Here is a 17,965-nt window from a genome sequence, read left to right on the forward strand (position 1 = left end):
AACTAAGCCAAATCAAAACAAACAGGGGAAAAAAAAAAAAAGTCAGAGTAAGTTTCTGGTTTCCAGAAACCAACACTATAATAAATGTAACAATGGTCATAAATCACTCTGGATAAGTAAAAAGGAATTAGGTCATGGTAGCCCTCATAAAGGCAACATGAAGACTGACTTAGTCAATGGCTTTCAGACAAAGGCTACCAGAAACACACCTGTAGATTAACAAAGTTTATTTATTTGTTGTAAGAAGTCATGGCATATAATAGGGAACTATTGGGATATGTTGCTAAGAGGATGTTACAAATAGTTTAGAGGGCTTGGGCTTGTGTAAAGTGATACAGATGGTCAAGGAAGTAAAGCTTTGCCTTTATTAGATGCTGTAAGGAAGTGAAGTTGATTCTATGATTGCTGTGCTTAGTCACTCAGTCATGTCTGACTCTTTGTGACCCCATGGACTATAGCCCGCCATGCTCCTCCATCCATGGGGATTCTCCAGGCAAGAATACTGGAGTGGGTTGCCATGCCCTCCTCCAGGGGATCTTCCCAACCCAGCGATCAAACCCAGGTTCCCACATTGCTGGTGGATTCTTATCAGCCGAGCCACGAGGGAAGCTCAAGAATACTGAGTGGGTAGCCTTTTCCTTCTCCAGGGGATCTTTCCAACCCAGTAATCGAACCAGCATCGCCTGCACTGCAGATGGATCATTTACCAGCTGAGCTACCAGAGAAATCCATGATTCTATGATTGGGTATCTTGAATTTTCTTATCTCGGTGGCAGGAAGAACGTAGAAAGACTAAAGCCATGATTAGTAAAGGAAATGATCTGCCATATTAGTGAAGAGGAAGGATATTTGGGTCATTTTGGGTGGTATGGACCAGTGGTCCCCAGTCTTTTTAGACACCAGGGACCAATTTCATGGAAGACAATTTTTCCTTGGACCAGGGAGGGGGATGGTTTTGGAATGATTCAAGTGCATTACACTTATTGTGCACTTTATTTCTATTATTATTACATCAGGTCCACCTTAGATCATCAGGCATTAGATCCCAGAGTTTGGGGACCTCTGGTTTGGACAGTGTCAGTATTTTTTACTGTATTGAGACATGATTACATAATGGTCACATTTCTGTTCCGATCCATCATGATCATGGAGTGGCCTTGTCTGATGTTAGCACTGTGAGCAGTTCATCATACTTAACATGAGAACTTGACAGACGAGCTGCAAGCACCACTACACTCTCCAGCATCTCCAAGGCCTAATGGCAGTGCAAGCTAGCTCCCGGGTCTCAGTGGCTGCTCTCTTCTTTCTCAAATGAATATAAACAAAGGCAAAAACGATACTAGCTATGTTTTAATAAGTTTGCTTTGGCAGAAGAGAGGTGAAAACCTCTAAAGGAATACAACATTAGTGGCTGTGAAGGCAGCTAGGGACTGTCATCTTAAAGCCAAGTGAGCTATGATGTTAGCTTTAATCAGGGTTCTGGTGATGGGAATAGAGAGGATTGGATAGTTTTAAGAGTTGTTAAGGGAATGAGATTAATTGAACTTGTCAAAGGGTAGACTTGTAAATGGTAGGGAAAAAAAAAATCTAGATGACCCAGTTAGCTTTCGGGTATCTGGGTGATGCTGCTGGAAAAGGAACAGTAAAAAGAAAGAATAAAACAGGGCTGGGGAGATTGAAGGCGGATATACAATTAAATGTGTCTATTAGGCGATGAAATATACTGGACTGGGCTTTAGGGAAAAGACATAAGCTAAAGACCCACATTTGGGGATCATGAAAAAACAGATGCTATTTGAATGGGAAGTAATGAGAATAATCTAGAGAGAAAAACAAGGGAAGAACTGTGGAGCGTTTCAGTATTAAAGGAAAAACAAAATGAAACAAATGGGCAAAAACATAAAAAGGTAAATAGTAGTGAATAGTATCCCGAAATCCAAAGGAGGAAATACTTTCATGAAGGACTAAGAGGTTAATGGAGTCTAGTCCTGCAGAGAAGTTAAGGGAAAATACACACATACACACACACACACACACACACACATATATGTTTATAGGAGAGGAAGATTTTCTCAAAGGTAGAAAAGCAGCCTGTTTAAAGGCTGATTCTTTATCATCAGAAAATAGGGAGAGGTGAAAAAATGGGGGTGGGGTTAAATGAAAACAGAATCCTGAGGACACAGACAGTGGAGATATTGAACAACACCCATCCCCTGGGATTAGCCCTAAGGAGTCAAAGCAGTCTCTTCCACTGAGGCAGAGGAAAAGAAAGAGACCATGAACACAAATACATGAAATATAAGAGATACTATTTTAACTAAAATAAGACAAAAATTCACCTACTGTAAATGGTGGGGAAAAGTTTAAGAGACCCATTAAAATTTGAAGTAATTATGGAGAGAAGTTGAGAAATTTACTAGGAAAGTATGGAAAGCTTAGGAAGAAGTACTGATGAGTCTCTTAAAGTGTGGCAGTTTAGAAATGGAGTAATGAAGTATCTAAGGTATTGTTAATTTAAGTGGGTAGGTGAATTGAGGAGATGAGAGAAATGGAAGCTTTTGGAGACAGCAAGACAGCCCAAATGAACTGAGATTTTTAAGGATTAAGGCACAATTTGGGTGGAGGAGATTGAAGACTTTGGCATCAGGTTCACAATGAGAAAACAATAGAATAAACTGGTGAATGACAGATGGCAACTTGACATGAAACACAAGGGAAGAGAGAGTTTTACATAAGAGTGGTATCTTTGGAATTGACCCTGAGAAGTGAGTAGACTAGCAATTGCAAAGGAGTGGTGGAGTGAGTCATTAGTCTTTGTGGTGATCCAAGGGTACAAGTCTTTTCTGTGTATGAACAGAATGGGTCTAAGGGACAGAAAGTTTGTTTTAGAAGGGTTTCTGAGTGTAAAGTGAATGAGCGTGATAAAGCACACAGAAGAGGAAGTGAGACAGAGGAAAGAGTACAGAAGAGCACAGTGATGAGGATATAAGAAAGGACAGGTGAATAGAGGTTCTTATATTCTAGTGGCAGACACAAATAACAGAGATAATGGAAACAAATTAATTGGCTTGAAGATTTCCAACAGAACTTGGTGAAAAGTTGATCTGATAAGTCTAGGTTCCAGGAAGAGCCCAAGGCCTGTTGACCTGAACAGCTACGAGGAAGGCTTTCAGAACATTGGAGAGGTATAAAATCACCTTATGGTAAGAAGAGGTTGTTTTGAGCTTCTCTGGTGGCTCAGTGGTAGAGAATCCTCCTGCCAATGCAGGAGACATGGGTTCGATCCCTGGTCAAAAGCCTGCACAGCAATGAAGATGCAGCACAGCCAAAAATAAATAAATAAAATAAAACAAAAAACAGAGAGGTTGTTCTGCTGTAATTCCTAACTTACATTACCATGCGCTCAGTTCAAGAAGTTGAGTAGCTGTATACCTGTAAACTCATTGAAAAAGACCCTGATGCTGGGAGGGATTGGGAGCAGGAGGAGAAGGGAACGACAGAGGATGAGATGGCTGGATGGCATCACCAACTCGATGCATAAGAGTTTGGGTGAACTCTGAGAGCTGCTGGTAGACAGGGAAGCCTGGCGTGCTGCGATTCATGGGGTCACAAAGAGCTGGACACGACTGAGGAACTGAACTGAACTGAAACCTGTAAAATCAGCTGCAAAGTCTGAACTGTGGCAACATTAACAGAATGAGTGAAGGAACATCTAGGAGTCTAGTAAAGTCTCAGAGGGTGCACTGATCTTAAACCTTTACAGACATAGAAACCATCAGTGGATCTTTTCTAAATGTAAATTGATTTATCAAGCCTGAAAACAATCCTACAGTTCTAAGCTCACAGGTGATGCCAATATTGGCTGTCCAGGGTCCAAACTGTCAGTAGAAAAGTCCCTAGAACTCAACTCTTAAATAAGTGTATTATGTTAATTATATGGATAAAACACATGGTTAATACAGAAGGAACATTTCTGTCTGATTTTAAAATATATAAAATTGAAGGGATGCTGTCCTAGGATATGCTAACTGGGTGAAAGTGCTTGATTGCTTCATTCATTTATTATTTCAAGTGAAAGATGAAAAAGAGGGAGTGATATTTAGCCATTTTTAATGGATGCCTAAAAATGAATTAATACCACTCAAGCTCATGAGACGGGCCTCCCATGTGTTCATAATAACCTACATAAATGGACAAGTGAAGAAGCAGGAAAATTAATGCATGCAAAAAATGCATATCCATCATCATTGCTTTGTATTTCTCTCAAGGATTTTTTAATACCTATACATTATATTTAGCCTGAAGGAAATGTCTAGGTAAATCATTCCATGTCTTATTTTAGTAGGCAATTAAGAATGATGTTGTTATTTCAGAATATGAGAGGAGAAGTTGATAAAGGTGACTCACCAGGCATCAGAAAACCACTCATACACTATCGTGTATGTGTGTGTGTGTGTGTGTGTGTGTATGTGTGTATATATATACATATATATATATATATATAAGCGCTTTCAGTCTCTCATTGCTGACACTATTGATTAAATGTAAATTGCTTCTAGGCAACTATATGATAACAGGAAACTTTTGAATTTAAAGTCTTAAAATGCTAGAGCTCAATCTTCCTGCTTGATCAGTTATTTTAAGATACAGAAATAGGATGACATATAGATAAGTAGATTGCTCAGATAGATAAAAATTTTACTTAGCTAATAACATGTCTATCCAAGGTGATTCATACTTTCAGTGGGTCAATATGTCACATGAACTCCAAAACATAGAGTGCATCTTCTCTAAGTAATTTTCTACTTGTAGAATTTCCCTCAAAAAACTATAACAAAGAATATACCTTCAAATAAGTACATTCAAATCAGACATTTTGCTATTTTCTACTATACATATTACCCTTCATTTTAATTTTAAAACTAAATTATTAACAATATAGTCATAATTCCCTTTTCTTGAAACTATTTATAAATAGTCCATTATTAAGCTGATAACAGAATATATCAAAGCCAACAAGGAATTTAAAATAACTTTCCCATTTATAAAGTCAGCTCTCAGAAATGTTGATGAAATTATTTCTTCCTCTAAAGTAGCCTTAAAAAAAGGATTATTTTCTCCTAAAAGACATATTTTTTGTTCTCCGAAAGTTCCAACCCCACAGCAAGTATTACCTTGTATCTATATTAGTGTCGTATTTGTAAAAATCTAACAGATTTTGTAATTCATGAAATCAAATGATTGAAAGATAAAGCAGAGTTAATCCACATATGAGATCCTCCTATAACTAAAATTATTTAACATTCAGGATACCTGTTTCTTTAGCCTTCCCACTGAAAATATTTACTCTTCCTGTTAGAAATTCCCTCACAAACTATTGCAGATTACCTATCAAAATGGATGCTCATATGTCAAAGTCAAAATATCAAAGCCTTGATAATGTCCCTGAAGATGAATATAGCTCTTATTAAATTAATAAAAACTGCATTGTAAAGGATAAAACTATAATGTCTCAGTAGGGAATAAAAACAGCAAATGATCTCTTATAAATAAATATTGAAAAGGGTTGGGTATCTTTTAGTTATGGTAATATAATACATAAATATCCAGAAAATGCAAGTATGTTATGATTTATGATAATTATTAATGACTACAAAGTATAGCATTTTGATGATAGTGAGAACACAAAGAGAGTATTTGTAAGGATCAGGTCTTTTCTTTTCCATTCCATTCTGCAAGCCTACTAAAATCCCAGCCTTCAGATGAAAGAACAATGTATAAAAGGAAATCAATATGACTTCATGCTACAAAATTGCTAATTTACAGCTAAATGATATAAAAGTTAAAGAAGGTTAACAGAAAGTATTCATGGGCAATCACAGCAGAATCAGCAAAGACTTCTCTAGGCTAAACTTTGATTCTACTTGATATGTAAAACATATTTTAAAGATATATTTAAAAGCAGTATAGCATACCACATTAATTTTTTCAACTCTAAGAGAATCATAGAGTTCAGAGCACAGGGTTTACAAGCAGCAAAAGTTAGAAAAATACATAAAAATTAATGCATAACCTACATTGACTTTTTCTTTAAGGTCTGAGAAGTTGCCTTCCTTCCGATAGACTGCAAATTCAGGACTCTGCAACACGGCTTCTGAACGAGTAATCCAACTGTGAAGTTCAGTTATATCGACATCCAACCTAAGACAGGGAAGAATAAGGATCATTATTTCATGATTATCTCTTTCTTCTGTATGGGGAAAAAAAAGGCAATCTATCCACATTTAGCATTCTTCTCCCAATCTGAAACTTCTGCCTGATGCCCCTATTAATGTTAATATCACTACTATTTCCCTAGTCAGGTTGGATCAAAATTCAGTCTTCTTTGATCTGGTCTTTATGATCACAGAGGTAATCTTATTCATCTCAATGTAGCAACGACCTGTACACTATCTCCTATAAGCTACTCTTCAGCCTTTGCTTGAATGTCTGCATTGATTGAAAAATCAGTATTTTCCAAGATAAATCATTTTGGGGAACACATTCACAACAAACAAACAAAGATTACTGTTGGTAGCCCCCATTAAACCCCATACCTAGAACACTCATGTCGTCTCCACAGCCATACTGAGGCTACATTTGGTCAAGTGACTGTCTATGGCAAATGAGCTATTGGTATGTGTAATGCAAGCACAGGCTTGATTAGTGCTTGCACCTTGGATCTTGTCTTCATGGAACACACACTCTGAGAAGGCATGAGTTATATAAGAATTTCAAGGCTCCTAAAGTGCTTGAAGGAAGCTCACTCTTGCCAGGCAGAGAGACCACAGGAAAAAGCAAGTGGTACGGAAATGGCAACCAACTCCAGTATTCTTCCGAAAAAAGCCCCATGGACAGAGGAACCTGGCAAGCTACAGTTCATGAGGTCGTGCAGAGTTGGACGCAACTGAGCAGGAGTGCCAGGCGAGTGAATAAAGCCTCCTTTGACCTTCTGACCCAACTCAAACACCAGCTGAATACATCTAAGTGAGTGCTCCAGCTGACTTCACTTAGAGCTACAGAACTGCCCACGTTGCAGGATTGTGAGATATGATAAATAACTGTTGTTTCAAGCCATTACATTTTGAGGTGGGTTATTATGCTGCAAGAGATATGTGATCACCTACACTGTTATTCTCAAACACTCTTTTTTGCAGAGATCTATGGAGCTAATGGAAATAAACTATTAACTCTGATTAGGTGATTCAGATCCAGTTAAAGCAGAGATTTTCAGGGAGTCACAGATGAGTTGCAAGGGTGGAGAATGTCTAGGAATCTTGAAATTTCATGCTACAATTCTGAATGCGTGTGTGTGTTTCTTGAGAAAGAATCTATAGATTGTATCACCATCTGTAAAGAATCTATGATAAAGGGAATTTAGAGACCATCTAATCCTATCGATTATAAAACAAAATAGACAAAAGTATCCAGGGAAATAAACTTATTCAATTTTCACATGAAATGTGTGGAGTATACCAAAAATACAAATACGAGATATTAAGACGCCAAGTAATGTACTGTATTCACCATGCTATAGTTTTTTTCTCCAATACAACCCTCTAACAGTTGAAATCAGCTGTTTAAATCTGCTAGAATAGTGGCGCCGACATTTTTGGTGCCAGGGACTGGTTTCATGGAACACAGTTTTTTCCAGGGACTGGGGGTGGGGGTGGAGATGGCTTCTGGATGACTCAAGTGCATTACATATAGTGTGTTCTTTGTTTCTATTATTGTTACATCAGCTCCACCTCAGATCATCAGATGTTAGGTCAGGCAGGTTGCAGACCCCTGCAATAGAAGATATCTGATGGTCATCCTACACTACTCCTAGTTACTTTGATGATATTCCTTGGTTTGTGAGTATCTTACTTTCCTTAAAATTTGATTGCTAACAAAATCATATGAGGGGTGTTTACTATAATCATGAAAGAATAGACAAGTATCTTCTTTCTTTATGAATACTTTCATAGATGTGGCCTTTAAATCAAACAAACCTGTGAATAATTTTTTTTTATTTTGGTTGCAGGCTATTGTTTTAAAATTAAACTGATAAAAAGTTTCACAGAACACAAAACATTTTCCAAAGCATGGCCTCCTTTGCTTTCTTACAAGCCTGTGCTAAATAAAGTATGATCCATCTCTTTGCTGTGTCAGGAGATGGAGGCTCAGAGAAATTAATTAATTGATCTCAGATTGTTAGTACCATAGGGAAGAAACTTAATTCATCTTGTTCACCATTATATCCTTCACCTCAAAGAATGCCTGATTCATAGTAATAAGTATTTACTGAGTTTCTTATTTACCAAGGCTACCCAACTAGAAATATTAAAAAAAAAAGAGATCAGAATTCAGATATATTTTTTATTCTAAATCTCACATAACTGAATGTCAATCCTTTATTTCATTTGGATATGAATCATACATAGTATTGGTGTTTCATTTTATCATACATGGTGGCTATCTTTCCTACATTTGATTTTTGCAGAAGTTTAACTTTTAGGTCTCCTATTTCTGTGTTTGCAATGTTGATTTAAAAAGAGTCCTTCTGCATGCTACCAAAAATCTTTCTCATTGATGTTAATTAATTTATAAAATTAATAGTTTTCAACTATGGTCATTTAGTCACCCTGCAAATCCAGTGCAGGTTTCCCATAAGAATGTCTTAAGACGGACATTTTTTCCTTTAGCCCAGTATAAACATTTGTGTGTCTTTGCCTGTGGGCATTCACTTTGCCAGTATATAAGGCAGGCCAGGAGTACTGGGATGTTAATAGCTTAGTTATGTGAGAGTTGGGGATAGTTGGTAGATAAATAACACAGTTCCCTTGCCCTTCAGTGCAACCACCCTGAAGGATATTACACCCAGGATCTCAAAAGGTTCCCAGCTGGATTGAGTGCAGTTGCCTCCATCGAAAATCTGCTCATGTATCATCCTGTGTTGGCTGCCTTTTCCTTACCTCACTTCCTCACTTTGCTTCCTGGAATTACTTCCTAAATTAATTACCTGCATCAAAATCTTTCGTCTCCAGATCCACTCTTGTGGAAAGCCATACTAAGGCAATGATCAGCAACCTCAAATGAACCCCACATCCTGCCATGTTTAATTTTTTCACCTTGAGCTCTGACTCTCCACAGGAACTATTTTAAACTTTTCCCAAAGCTCTCAAAGCTCTGATCTGTGTTCTTTCTCCATCCATCAACAGATGACATTGATTCCTACTTGATGGAGAAAAGCACAATTATCAGATTAGAATTTCTTCTACTTCTACTTCCTATGTCCAAATAGTCAATCTTACCTGCCCGTGCCCTTCTCATTCCCTTCCAATGAGTAAGATTCTCTTCTTTTAGTTAAACATTATTGATGGAAGATATATTAATACGCCTTTGTTACCAAAATGTTATTGACTGGAGACGTGTCAATACATTTTTAGAGAGTGATACAATTAATATCACCTTGTGAAGTTCTTAGAGCTTAAAATTGATCAAGGGTTCATCATACAACTTATGATTGTTGTTATTATTCACATTTTGCTCCGTTAGGTTTTTGTTCCAACTTGTGTATATTATAAATGTAAAATTTTCAAGAATGATGCATTATAAAATTTTAGGTGAAAAATAATTTTTCAGTGAATTTTATGCAGATATTTGCTGATTCTCCAAGTGACATATATACTAGTGTCTCAGAAGATGACAGTTCTTCAGAATACAGTTCTGATTCAGACAATGTGAATATTAGAACAACAACAAAAAAAATGCTAGTGATTGATTCTGATATAGAAAGTGAAAGTGAAACTCACAGTGCTGGAGAATGCTCTTTTCCTTCTGGAGAAATGTATACTGAAGACAACATTTCACAAAAATCAGAAGACTTTACAGATGTGTCAGATGTAACTATTGAATGTAACAACCCACAAAGTATTAGTGAAATAACAGAATTAGTTTTTGACCAGCCAAAATAAAAATCACCAGCCACAGGCATTACTTTCTGCAAAAATCTCCCAGTCAATAATGAGTTAAAAGCCAACCCCTTTACCTGCATTTGGAACTTCATTCTCTTATGTATTCTCAGGTATCTGAGTGTATTAGTTTTTTGTTTTTTTTTTTTTTAATCTATCCACTGTAAATTCAATCCCTCTCTCTCAAGTTAATTCTTCATATGGAAATTTAAACATATTTTATTTGATTCCTTTATTAAAAATCAATACTCTCTTGACCTCCAAATTCCTCTCTTGCCATTCTCATATCTTCTAAAGGGCAAATGTTTTGCAAGAGTTGTCCAGTTTCCTGTCAGTTCAGAGGAGCCTGGCAGGTTACTGGTCCATGGGGTCGCAAAAGAGTTGGACATGACTGAGCAACTAAACAGCAATGACATATATCTATGACTCTGATACAGCTATCTCTACTTCAAGCATCTCTTCTGAGCTCCATAGCTACATAATCATCCTCTAACTTGATGACTCCACTTGCATGCCGTAAGAACTCTTTCAATATATAATGTCAAGACTTAATGTTTGAATTTCTCTCCCAAACTGGTACCTTCTCAGTGTCCCTCAGACCTGTGAATGGCATCACCCATCTATCACCTTTGATATCCTCTTCTCCCTTCCCTCCCATATTTATCAAAGTCTAATCCATCAAATATTCTTTCTTCTGAATTTGTCTGCTTCTCAGGATCTCGTCAGTTGGCATCTTCATTGATCTTACAGTTAAATGTGACAAAAACTACTGCAATAACCTCTCAACTGGTTCTAGGCAATCTTTCTGAAATTCTCCCATCTGTTCCAGGCACCATGTGAAAGTATCATTTCTAAAACATACCTAATTAGGTAACTTTCATTCATTTAACCATGCAAAGATTTTCTATTTTCCTTAGGAAAAAGAGACAAATTTCAGAGCTCTTAACCCTGTACTTTAGTTTGTTCTTTATTCAAGTACTTCTAGAAACAAAACTCTTTATTCAAGTACTTCTAGAAACAAAACTCGCTTCAAGTTTCGTAGGGAACCAAGGAGCCATCCTTCAGTCTGTCCCTCCTCCAATGAAGTGAAATCCTTCATTGACTTTTATCCACCTTTCCACTGGAAACTTTCTATAAATATTTTAGAAACTTGTTTTCTTGATATAATCCTTCTTTGCCCACTTTGGTGAAATTTGTCCCTTCTTCTTTACACTAGTCTGATTAAATTACACATCAAATATGCTAACTCATAAAGGTGAGATGTGAATATCCACCATTCAGTGTCAACTTCTCCCTTTATTCTTGGTTTCTCTGGTCTCATGCCCTTCTGATTCAGAGTATCTCTAGTAAAGGTGGCTCACATCTGCCTACAAATCCATGAAACTAAAACTTGACTCAAGATGCTAAGCTGGCATCACAGCTGAGTGAGATATACTAAGGCCTATACTGGAAAAAGTTTTTACTAGGCCTTTACAGTGGCCTTGTTTGCACATGTGTTATAATTATCCCTTACCACCATCTCCAATCAACTGCAAAGGAAAAAGGCAGAGGATATTTACTCAGTTTGAAAGTAAATAATTTTCCCCCAAATCCTATACTTTTAGACATCTGTCTTTCTGAAAAACAGGAAATTGTGTATGTTTCCTTTGAAAACACAATTCCCCCTTCGCTTCTGCCACAAAATATATACTAAGTGCTTACTATATGCCAGACATAGAATTAAATTCCACAGATAATAGAGTTGAAAATGCAGTAGTCCACATTATTAAGGAGTTTGATGTAGTGAAGCATTCATTTGACAACAAATGCTTTAGACATCAGATGGGGGTTCAGCTCATACTGTGACTTTTGTTTAGGATAATCAAGAAACACCTTTTCACTGAATTAAGATTAAATCAGTATCTACGCTAGAGGCTTTGCCCAGTAAATTGGTTATCTCTACACAAGGAAGCCTTTGTGGAGTCAACACCATGGTAACCGTCTGCTTGTTGCTCAGACTATGTAGAGTTTAAGGGAGGCCAGGGCACCAGTTGGCATGCAGTTCTAATAACTCAAATCAATTCAGGCAACAGGATGAGAAATTTCATAGAGAGGTCTTTCCTCATTCCATGTTTTTGTTTGGCTGGTTTTATAGATTTGAAACTAGATTGCAAAAGATACTTGAACTTGCCCTTGACATAAGGATCTTTTAGAGAGTGATTATACTCTCTTGATTTACAGATTTAATTTGAAGGGACTTCAATTTTTTTTCTAGGGAATTGGTGAGTCGAATGCTTTACCTAGGGGAAAAAAATATGTTCATAGGTATAAGTATCAATATGTTGCACTTTCTTTCTGAAAAGGAGTGGAATAAAGTATCTATGAGTCTGTACTATTCTCATCTATTAGACTTTCTTTTTTCTCTTTTCTTTGATCACTGTGACATCTTCATTCCTGGGCAACAGGTGGAACCTAAACCAAATTCTTATATGTTTTAAGCTATGAGCTATCACTCATCTAATATTCTGTTTACATTATTTTTTTCTGTTGCTTCCACTTGAGCTTGTTTCTTCAACTATGATTTCCTTACTAAATCTTTTCTGTCTCAATGTAATACACAGTCAACCTATACTCCAACATCGAGCATTTAATATCATCCCTTTAGAGTTCTGGGACTTAAATGTCAGATGCTAGTACGTGTTTTCCCTCTAATATTTTGCCAGTAGGCATCCACATCTCTGTATGCCATCAATGAGGATGGAAGGGGAAGCAGTGGCAGAGTTTTCAAAAGGCTTCCTGTGCACTCTTACTGATTGCCAATGGCCCACATTCAATGCTTAGTCTCAGTGACATTTCCACTGCTTTTAGCAAAATGAACAAGGTCTGCTTCTTGGCTCCTACTCAGAACCTGGCATCCAAGTAACAATTGCACATTTATTTATTCCTTATCAATTTGGCAGCTATTGCTTCATCACTTTCTATGCTTTGCCCCCTAGTTTTCACATTTTCACTGACGTTGAATATTTTTCACATATCCTTGCTGAGAAGTATGGCAAATTAACAGACTCCCCTGAGTTAAATGCATACATGTTTCTAAAATGGATGCTATCTATTCTCCCCAGCATTTTACCATTGGTATTTTCTATCATGCTTTGTACTACCTGAGGCTGGCTATTTAATCACCAACTGAAGATATCATACAGATGTAACTCAGGTGCCTTTTCAAAATCCTCAACAATGAAGAGTTATTTTCAATACACATGAAATCTTGGATTCTGTGCCTGTATTTTTCTTCCTTCATAAAATCACTCATTTCTACTAATTCTTTTTTTTTCCTCTTTTAAAACGCTCACAAAATATTGATAATGAACTGACATAGACTAAGTTGCTTATAGTGGACCTCTACACTGTTGGAATCAGCCCATCGATAAAATTCCTTATGACTCACTCATCTTACTCTCATAACATACTTCACTCTGTACTTAATGTATTTCTATGTTATTATAGACTCTATCCCTTAAATCCAGTCTAACTTTATCCAACTTAAAATTCTCTTTAAGAAAATTATGACTTCTATTTACAAAATGTGTTGTACTAAGTGTTGATGAATATTTTGTGCTATATTTTTCAAATATGTCCTAAAATCTCATCTTTGTTTTTATTCATGATTATCAATTTTGGGGACTTCCCTGATGCTCTGGTGGTTAAGACTGCATGCTCCTGATGCAGGGGGCTTGGGTCTGATCCCTAGTCAGGGAACTAAGATCCTGCAGTGTGGACAAAAAAAAAAATCTAAAAAGTTAGCAATTTTGAATTGTCAACAGTATATCATTATATGTAAATTGTGCTCCATGATAACTCTGCTAATTATGTCAGAAGAGCCTCTTAACAGGTGCTGACTATGTTCCATTAATATAGTGACTGCCATATAAAGTATTTAACTAAGATGACACATTTACATAAACTTTAATTCAGTCACTTTCAATATACCACTTGGAACTCATCATTCCCAAATGTGTAAACTGTGAAAGGAGAACTCCTTCGAGTTCCCAGACTTAAACTAATTTGATTAGTGAGCTAGGTTATGAATAGCCCTTTTACATCTTTAAACATCTTTGCATTTCATAAAAATGTACAAGCCTCACCTTTAGCAGCCTGAAAGTATTAACATTTGTGAAATATATTAACTCTTGCAGGATCCTGAGGCTGTAGGCCTAGATCAGGTGACTTAATAAATCAAAAATTGTAGTAGAGCCTTAAGTCAGGTAGGTTGATTCCTCCAGTTCCATTCTTCTTTCTCAAGATCGCTTTGGCTATTCGAGGTTTTTTGTATTTCCATACAAATTGTGAAATTATTTGTTCTAGCTCTGTGAAGAATGCTGTTGGTAGCTTGATAGGGATTGCATTGAATCTATAGATTGCTTTGGGTAGTATACTCATTTTCACTATATTGATTCTTCCAATCCATGAACATGGTATATTTCTCCATCTGTTAGTGTCCTCTTTGATTTCTTTCACCAGCGTTTTATAGTTTTCTATATAGGTCTTTAGTTTCTTTAGGTAGATATATTCCTAAGTATTTTATTCTTTCCGTTGCAATGGTGAATGGAATTGTTTCCTTAATTTCTCTTTCTGTTTTCTCATTATTAGTGTATAGGAATGCAAGTTATTTCTGTGTGTTGATTTTATATCCTGCAACTTTACTATAGTCATTGATTAGTTCTAGTAATTTTCTGGTGGAGTCTTTAGGGTTTTCTATGTAGAGGATCATGTCATCTGCAAACAGTGAGAGTTTTACTTCTTCTTTTCCAATTTGGATTCCTTTTATTTCTTTTTCTGCTCTGATTGCTGTGGCCAAAACTTCCAAAACTATGTTGAATAGTAATGGTGAAAGTGGGCACCCTTGTCTTGTTCCTGACTTTAGAGGAAATGCTTTCAATTTTTCACCATTGAGGATAATGTTTGCTGTGGGTTTGTCATATATAGCTTTGATTATGTTGAGGTATGTTCCTTCTATTCCTGCTTTCTGGAGAGTTTTGATCATAAATGGATGTTGAATTTTGTCAAAGGCTTTCTCTGCATCTATTGAGATAATCATATGGTTTTTATTTTTCAATTTGTTAATGTGGTGTATTACATTGATTGATTTGCGGATATTGAAGAATCCTTGCATCCCTGGGATAAAGCCCGCTTGGTCATGGTGTATGATCTTTTTAATGTGTTGTTGGATTCTGATTGCTAGAATTTTGTTAAGGATTTTTGCATCTATGTTCATCAGTGATATTGGCCTGTAGTTTTCTTTTTTTGTGGGATCTTTGTCATGTTTTGGTATTAGGGCGATGGTGGCCTCATAGAATGAGTTTGGACAGTATGGTACTGGCACAAAGACAGAAATATAGATCAATGGAACAAAACAGAAAGCCCAGAGATAAATCCACGCACATATGGACACCTTATCTTTGACAAAGGAGGCAAGAATATACAATGGATTAAAGACAATCTCTTTAACAAGTGGTGCTGGGAAATCTGGTCAACCACTTGTAAAAGAATGAAACTAGAACACTTTCTAAAACCATACACAAAAATAAACTTAAAATGGATTAAAGATCTCAACGTAAGACCAGAAACTATAAAACTCCTAGAGGAGAACATAGGCAAAACACTCTCTGACATACATCACAGCAGGATCCTCTATGACCCACCTCCCAGAACATTGGAAATAAAAGCAAAAATAAACAAATGGGACCTAATTAACCTTAAAAGCTTCTGCACATCAAAGGAAACTATTAGCAAGGTGAAAAGACAGCCTTCAGAATGGGAGAAGATAATAGCCAATGAAGCAACTGAGAAACAACTAATCTTGAGAATATACAAGCAACTCCTACAGCTCAACTCCAGAAAAATAAATGACCCAATCAAAACATGGACCAAAGAGCTAAATAGACATTTCTCCAAAGAAGACATACAGATGGCTAACAAACACATGAAAAGCTGCTCAAAATCACTCATTATCAGAGAAATGCAAATCAAAACCACTATGAGGTACCATTTCACACCAGTCAGAATGGCTGCGATCCAAAAGTCTACAAGCAATAAATGCTGGAGAGGGTGTGGAGAAAAGGGAACCCTCTTACACTGTTGGTGGGAATGCAAACTAGTACAGCCACTATGGAGAACAGTGTGGAGATGCCTTAAAAAACTGGAAATAGAACTGCCTTATGATTCAGCAATCCCACTGCTGGGCATACACACTGAGGAAACCAGAAGGGAAAGAGACACGTGTACCCCAATGTTCATCGCAGCACTGTTTATAATAGCCAGGACATGGAAGCAACCTAGATGTCCATCAGCAGATGAATGGATAAGAAAGCTATGGTACATATACACAATGGAGTATTACTCAGCCATTAAAAAGAATACATTTGAATCAGTTCTAATGAGGTGGATGAAACTGGAGCCGATTATACAGAGTGAAGTAAGCCAGAAAGAAAAACACCAATACAGTATACTAACGCATATATATGGAATTTAGAAAGATGGTAACAATAACCCTGTGTACGAGACAGCAAAAGAGACACTGATGTGTAAAACAGTCTTATGGACTCTGTGAGAGAGGGAGAGGGTGGGAAGATTTGGGAGAATGGCATTGAAACATGTAAAATATCATGTATGAAACGAGTTGCCAGGTCAGGTTCGATGCACGATACTGGATGCTTGGGGCTGGTGCACTGGGACGACCCAGAGGGATGGAATGGGGAGGGAGGAGGGAGGAGGGTTCAGGATGGGGAACATGTGTATACCTGTGGCGGATTCATTTTGATATTTGGCAAAACTAATACAATTATGTAAAGTTTAAAAATAAAATAAAATTTAAAAATATATATTAAAAAAATAAATAAAATAAAAAAATGAATCAAAAATTTAATGTACATGTTAATTAGCTAGAACACAAGTTTTCATGTTCATGGAAATAAAATTATGACTCTTGCTTACTGATACAACAATGTGGAATAAATCAGCCTGGAGGTGAGGCAAGACTTTTAAATTTTGCTTATTTTATTTTTTAATAATCATCTTTCTTCTTCCAGATTTCTAGAACATAAGAACACATTTTACTTTCATATTCAGTTCAGTCGCTCAGTCGTGTCCGACTCTTTGTGACCCCATGGACTGCAGCATGCCAGGCTTCCCTGTCCATCACCAACTCCCAGAGCTTGCTCAAACTCATGTCCATTGAGTTGGTGATGCTATCCAACTATCTCATCCTCTGTCGTCCCCTTCTCCTCCTGTCTTCAATCTTTCCCAGCATCAGGGTCTTTTCCAATGAGTTGGCTCTTCCCATCAGATGGTCAAAGTATTGGAGCTTCAGCTTCAGAATCAGTCTTTCCAATAAATATTCAGGACTGATTTCCTTTAGGATTGACTGGTTTGATCTTCTTGCAGTCCAAGGAACTCTCAAAAGTCTTCTCCAGCACCACAGTTCCCTATTGGTATATGGCTATTTTTTAAATGCCTGACCATCTGATGAACCCCTACTCATCTTTCAAGACTTGGTCCAAGATATACAACTTCTGGGAAGGTTTTCTTGATCAACCTGCCCCTTCTCTCTCCCCTTCAACCTTCTTTCTGGGAAAACTCGTCCCTCCCTCCCGTATGTGTCCACATGTTACTTGCTTTTAAAAACTGAATAAATAGCATACAAATTAAGATTGAGCCAGAGAGATCTTGTAAAATATCGAATGAAACATGTTAAAAAGTATTTTTAAAAATCAATATAAACATTGTTATGGCTAAAATATAAAGTATTCCTAGGATTTTAAGATGTGCTGAGTATATGGTGATTATTGCACTTCTAGAGTTATGTAATATTATTAAAGGGGGAAATCCTATTTAATCAGGAGAAAACAAGTCAGTTTATGCCCCTAAATCAAGATAGTTTGTATATACACACGCAGATATGTGCATGTGTTTGTATAATGTGGGCTTCTTTT

The 17,965-nt window shown here is 36.8% G+C and overlaps 1 protein-coding gene across 8 annotated transcripts in view; it reads right to left on the bottom strand.

Annotated features, from left to right (window-relative positions):
- DMD (dystrophin) overlaps nucleotides 1-17,965 on the bottom strand; it is a 2,402,664-nt gene that overhangs the window by 1,512,262 nt on the left and 872,437 nt on the right. For all 8 annotated transcript variants that reach the window (XM_025277237.3, XM_045164452.1, XM_045164449.1 and 5 more), the window contains one exon: nucleotides 6,078-6,201. In XM_025277237.3, coding sequence (XP_025133022.3) covers nucleotides 6,078-6,201 — 124 coding nt within the window. The remainder of the gene's footprint in view (nucleotides 1-6,077; nucleotides 6,202-17,965) is intronic.

Source organism: Bubalus bubalis, chromosome X (genome assembly GCF_019923935.1).
Source record: "Bubalus bubalis isolate 160015118507 breed Murrah chromosome X, NDDB_SH_1, whole genome shotgun sequence".
In the NCBI taxonomy this organism is placed as follows: Eukaryota; Metazoa; Chordata; class Mammalia; order Artiodactyla; family Bovidae; genus Bubalus; species Bubalus bubalis.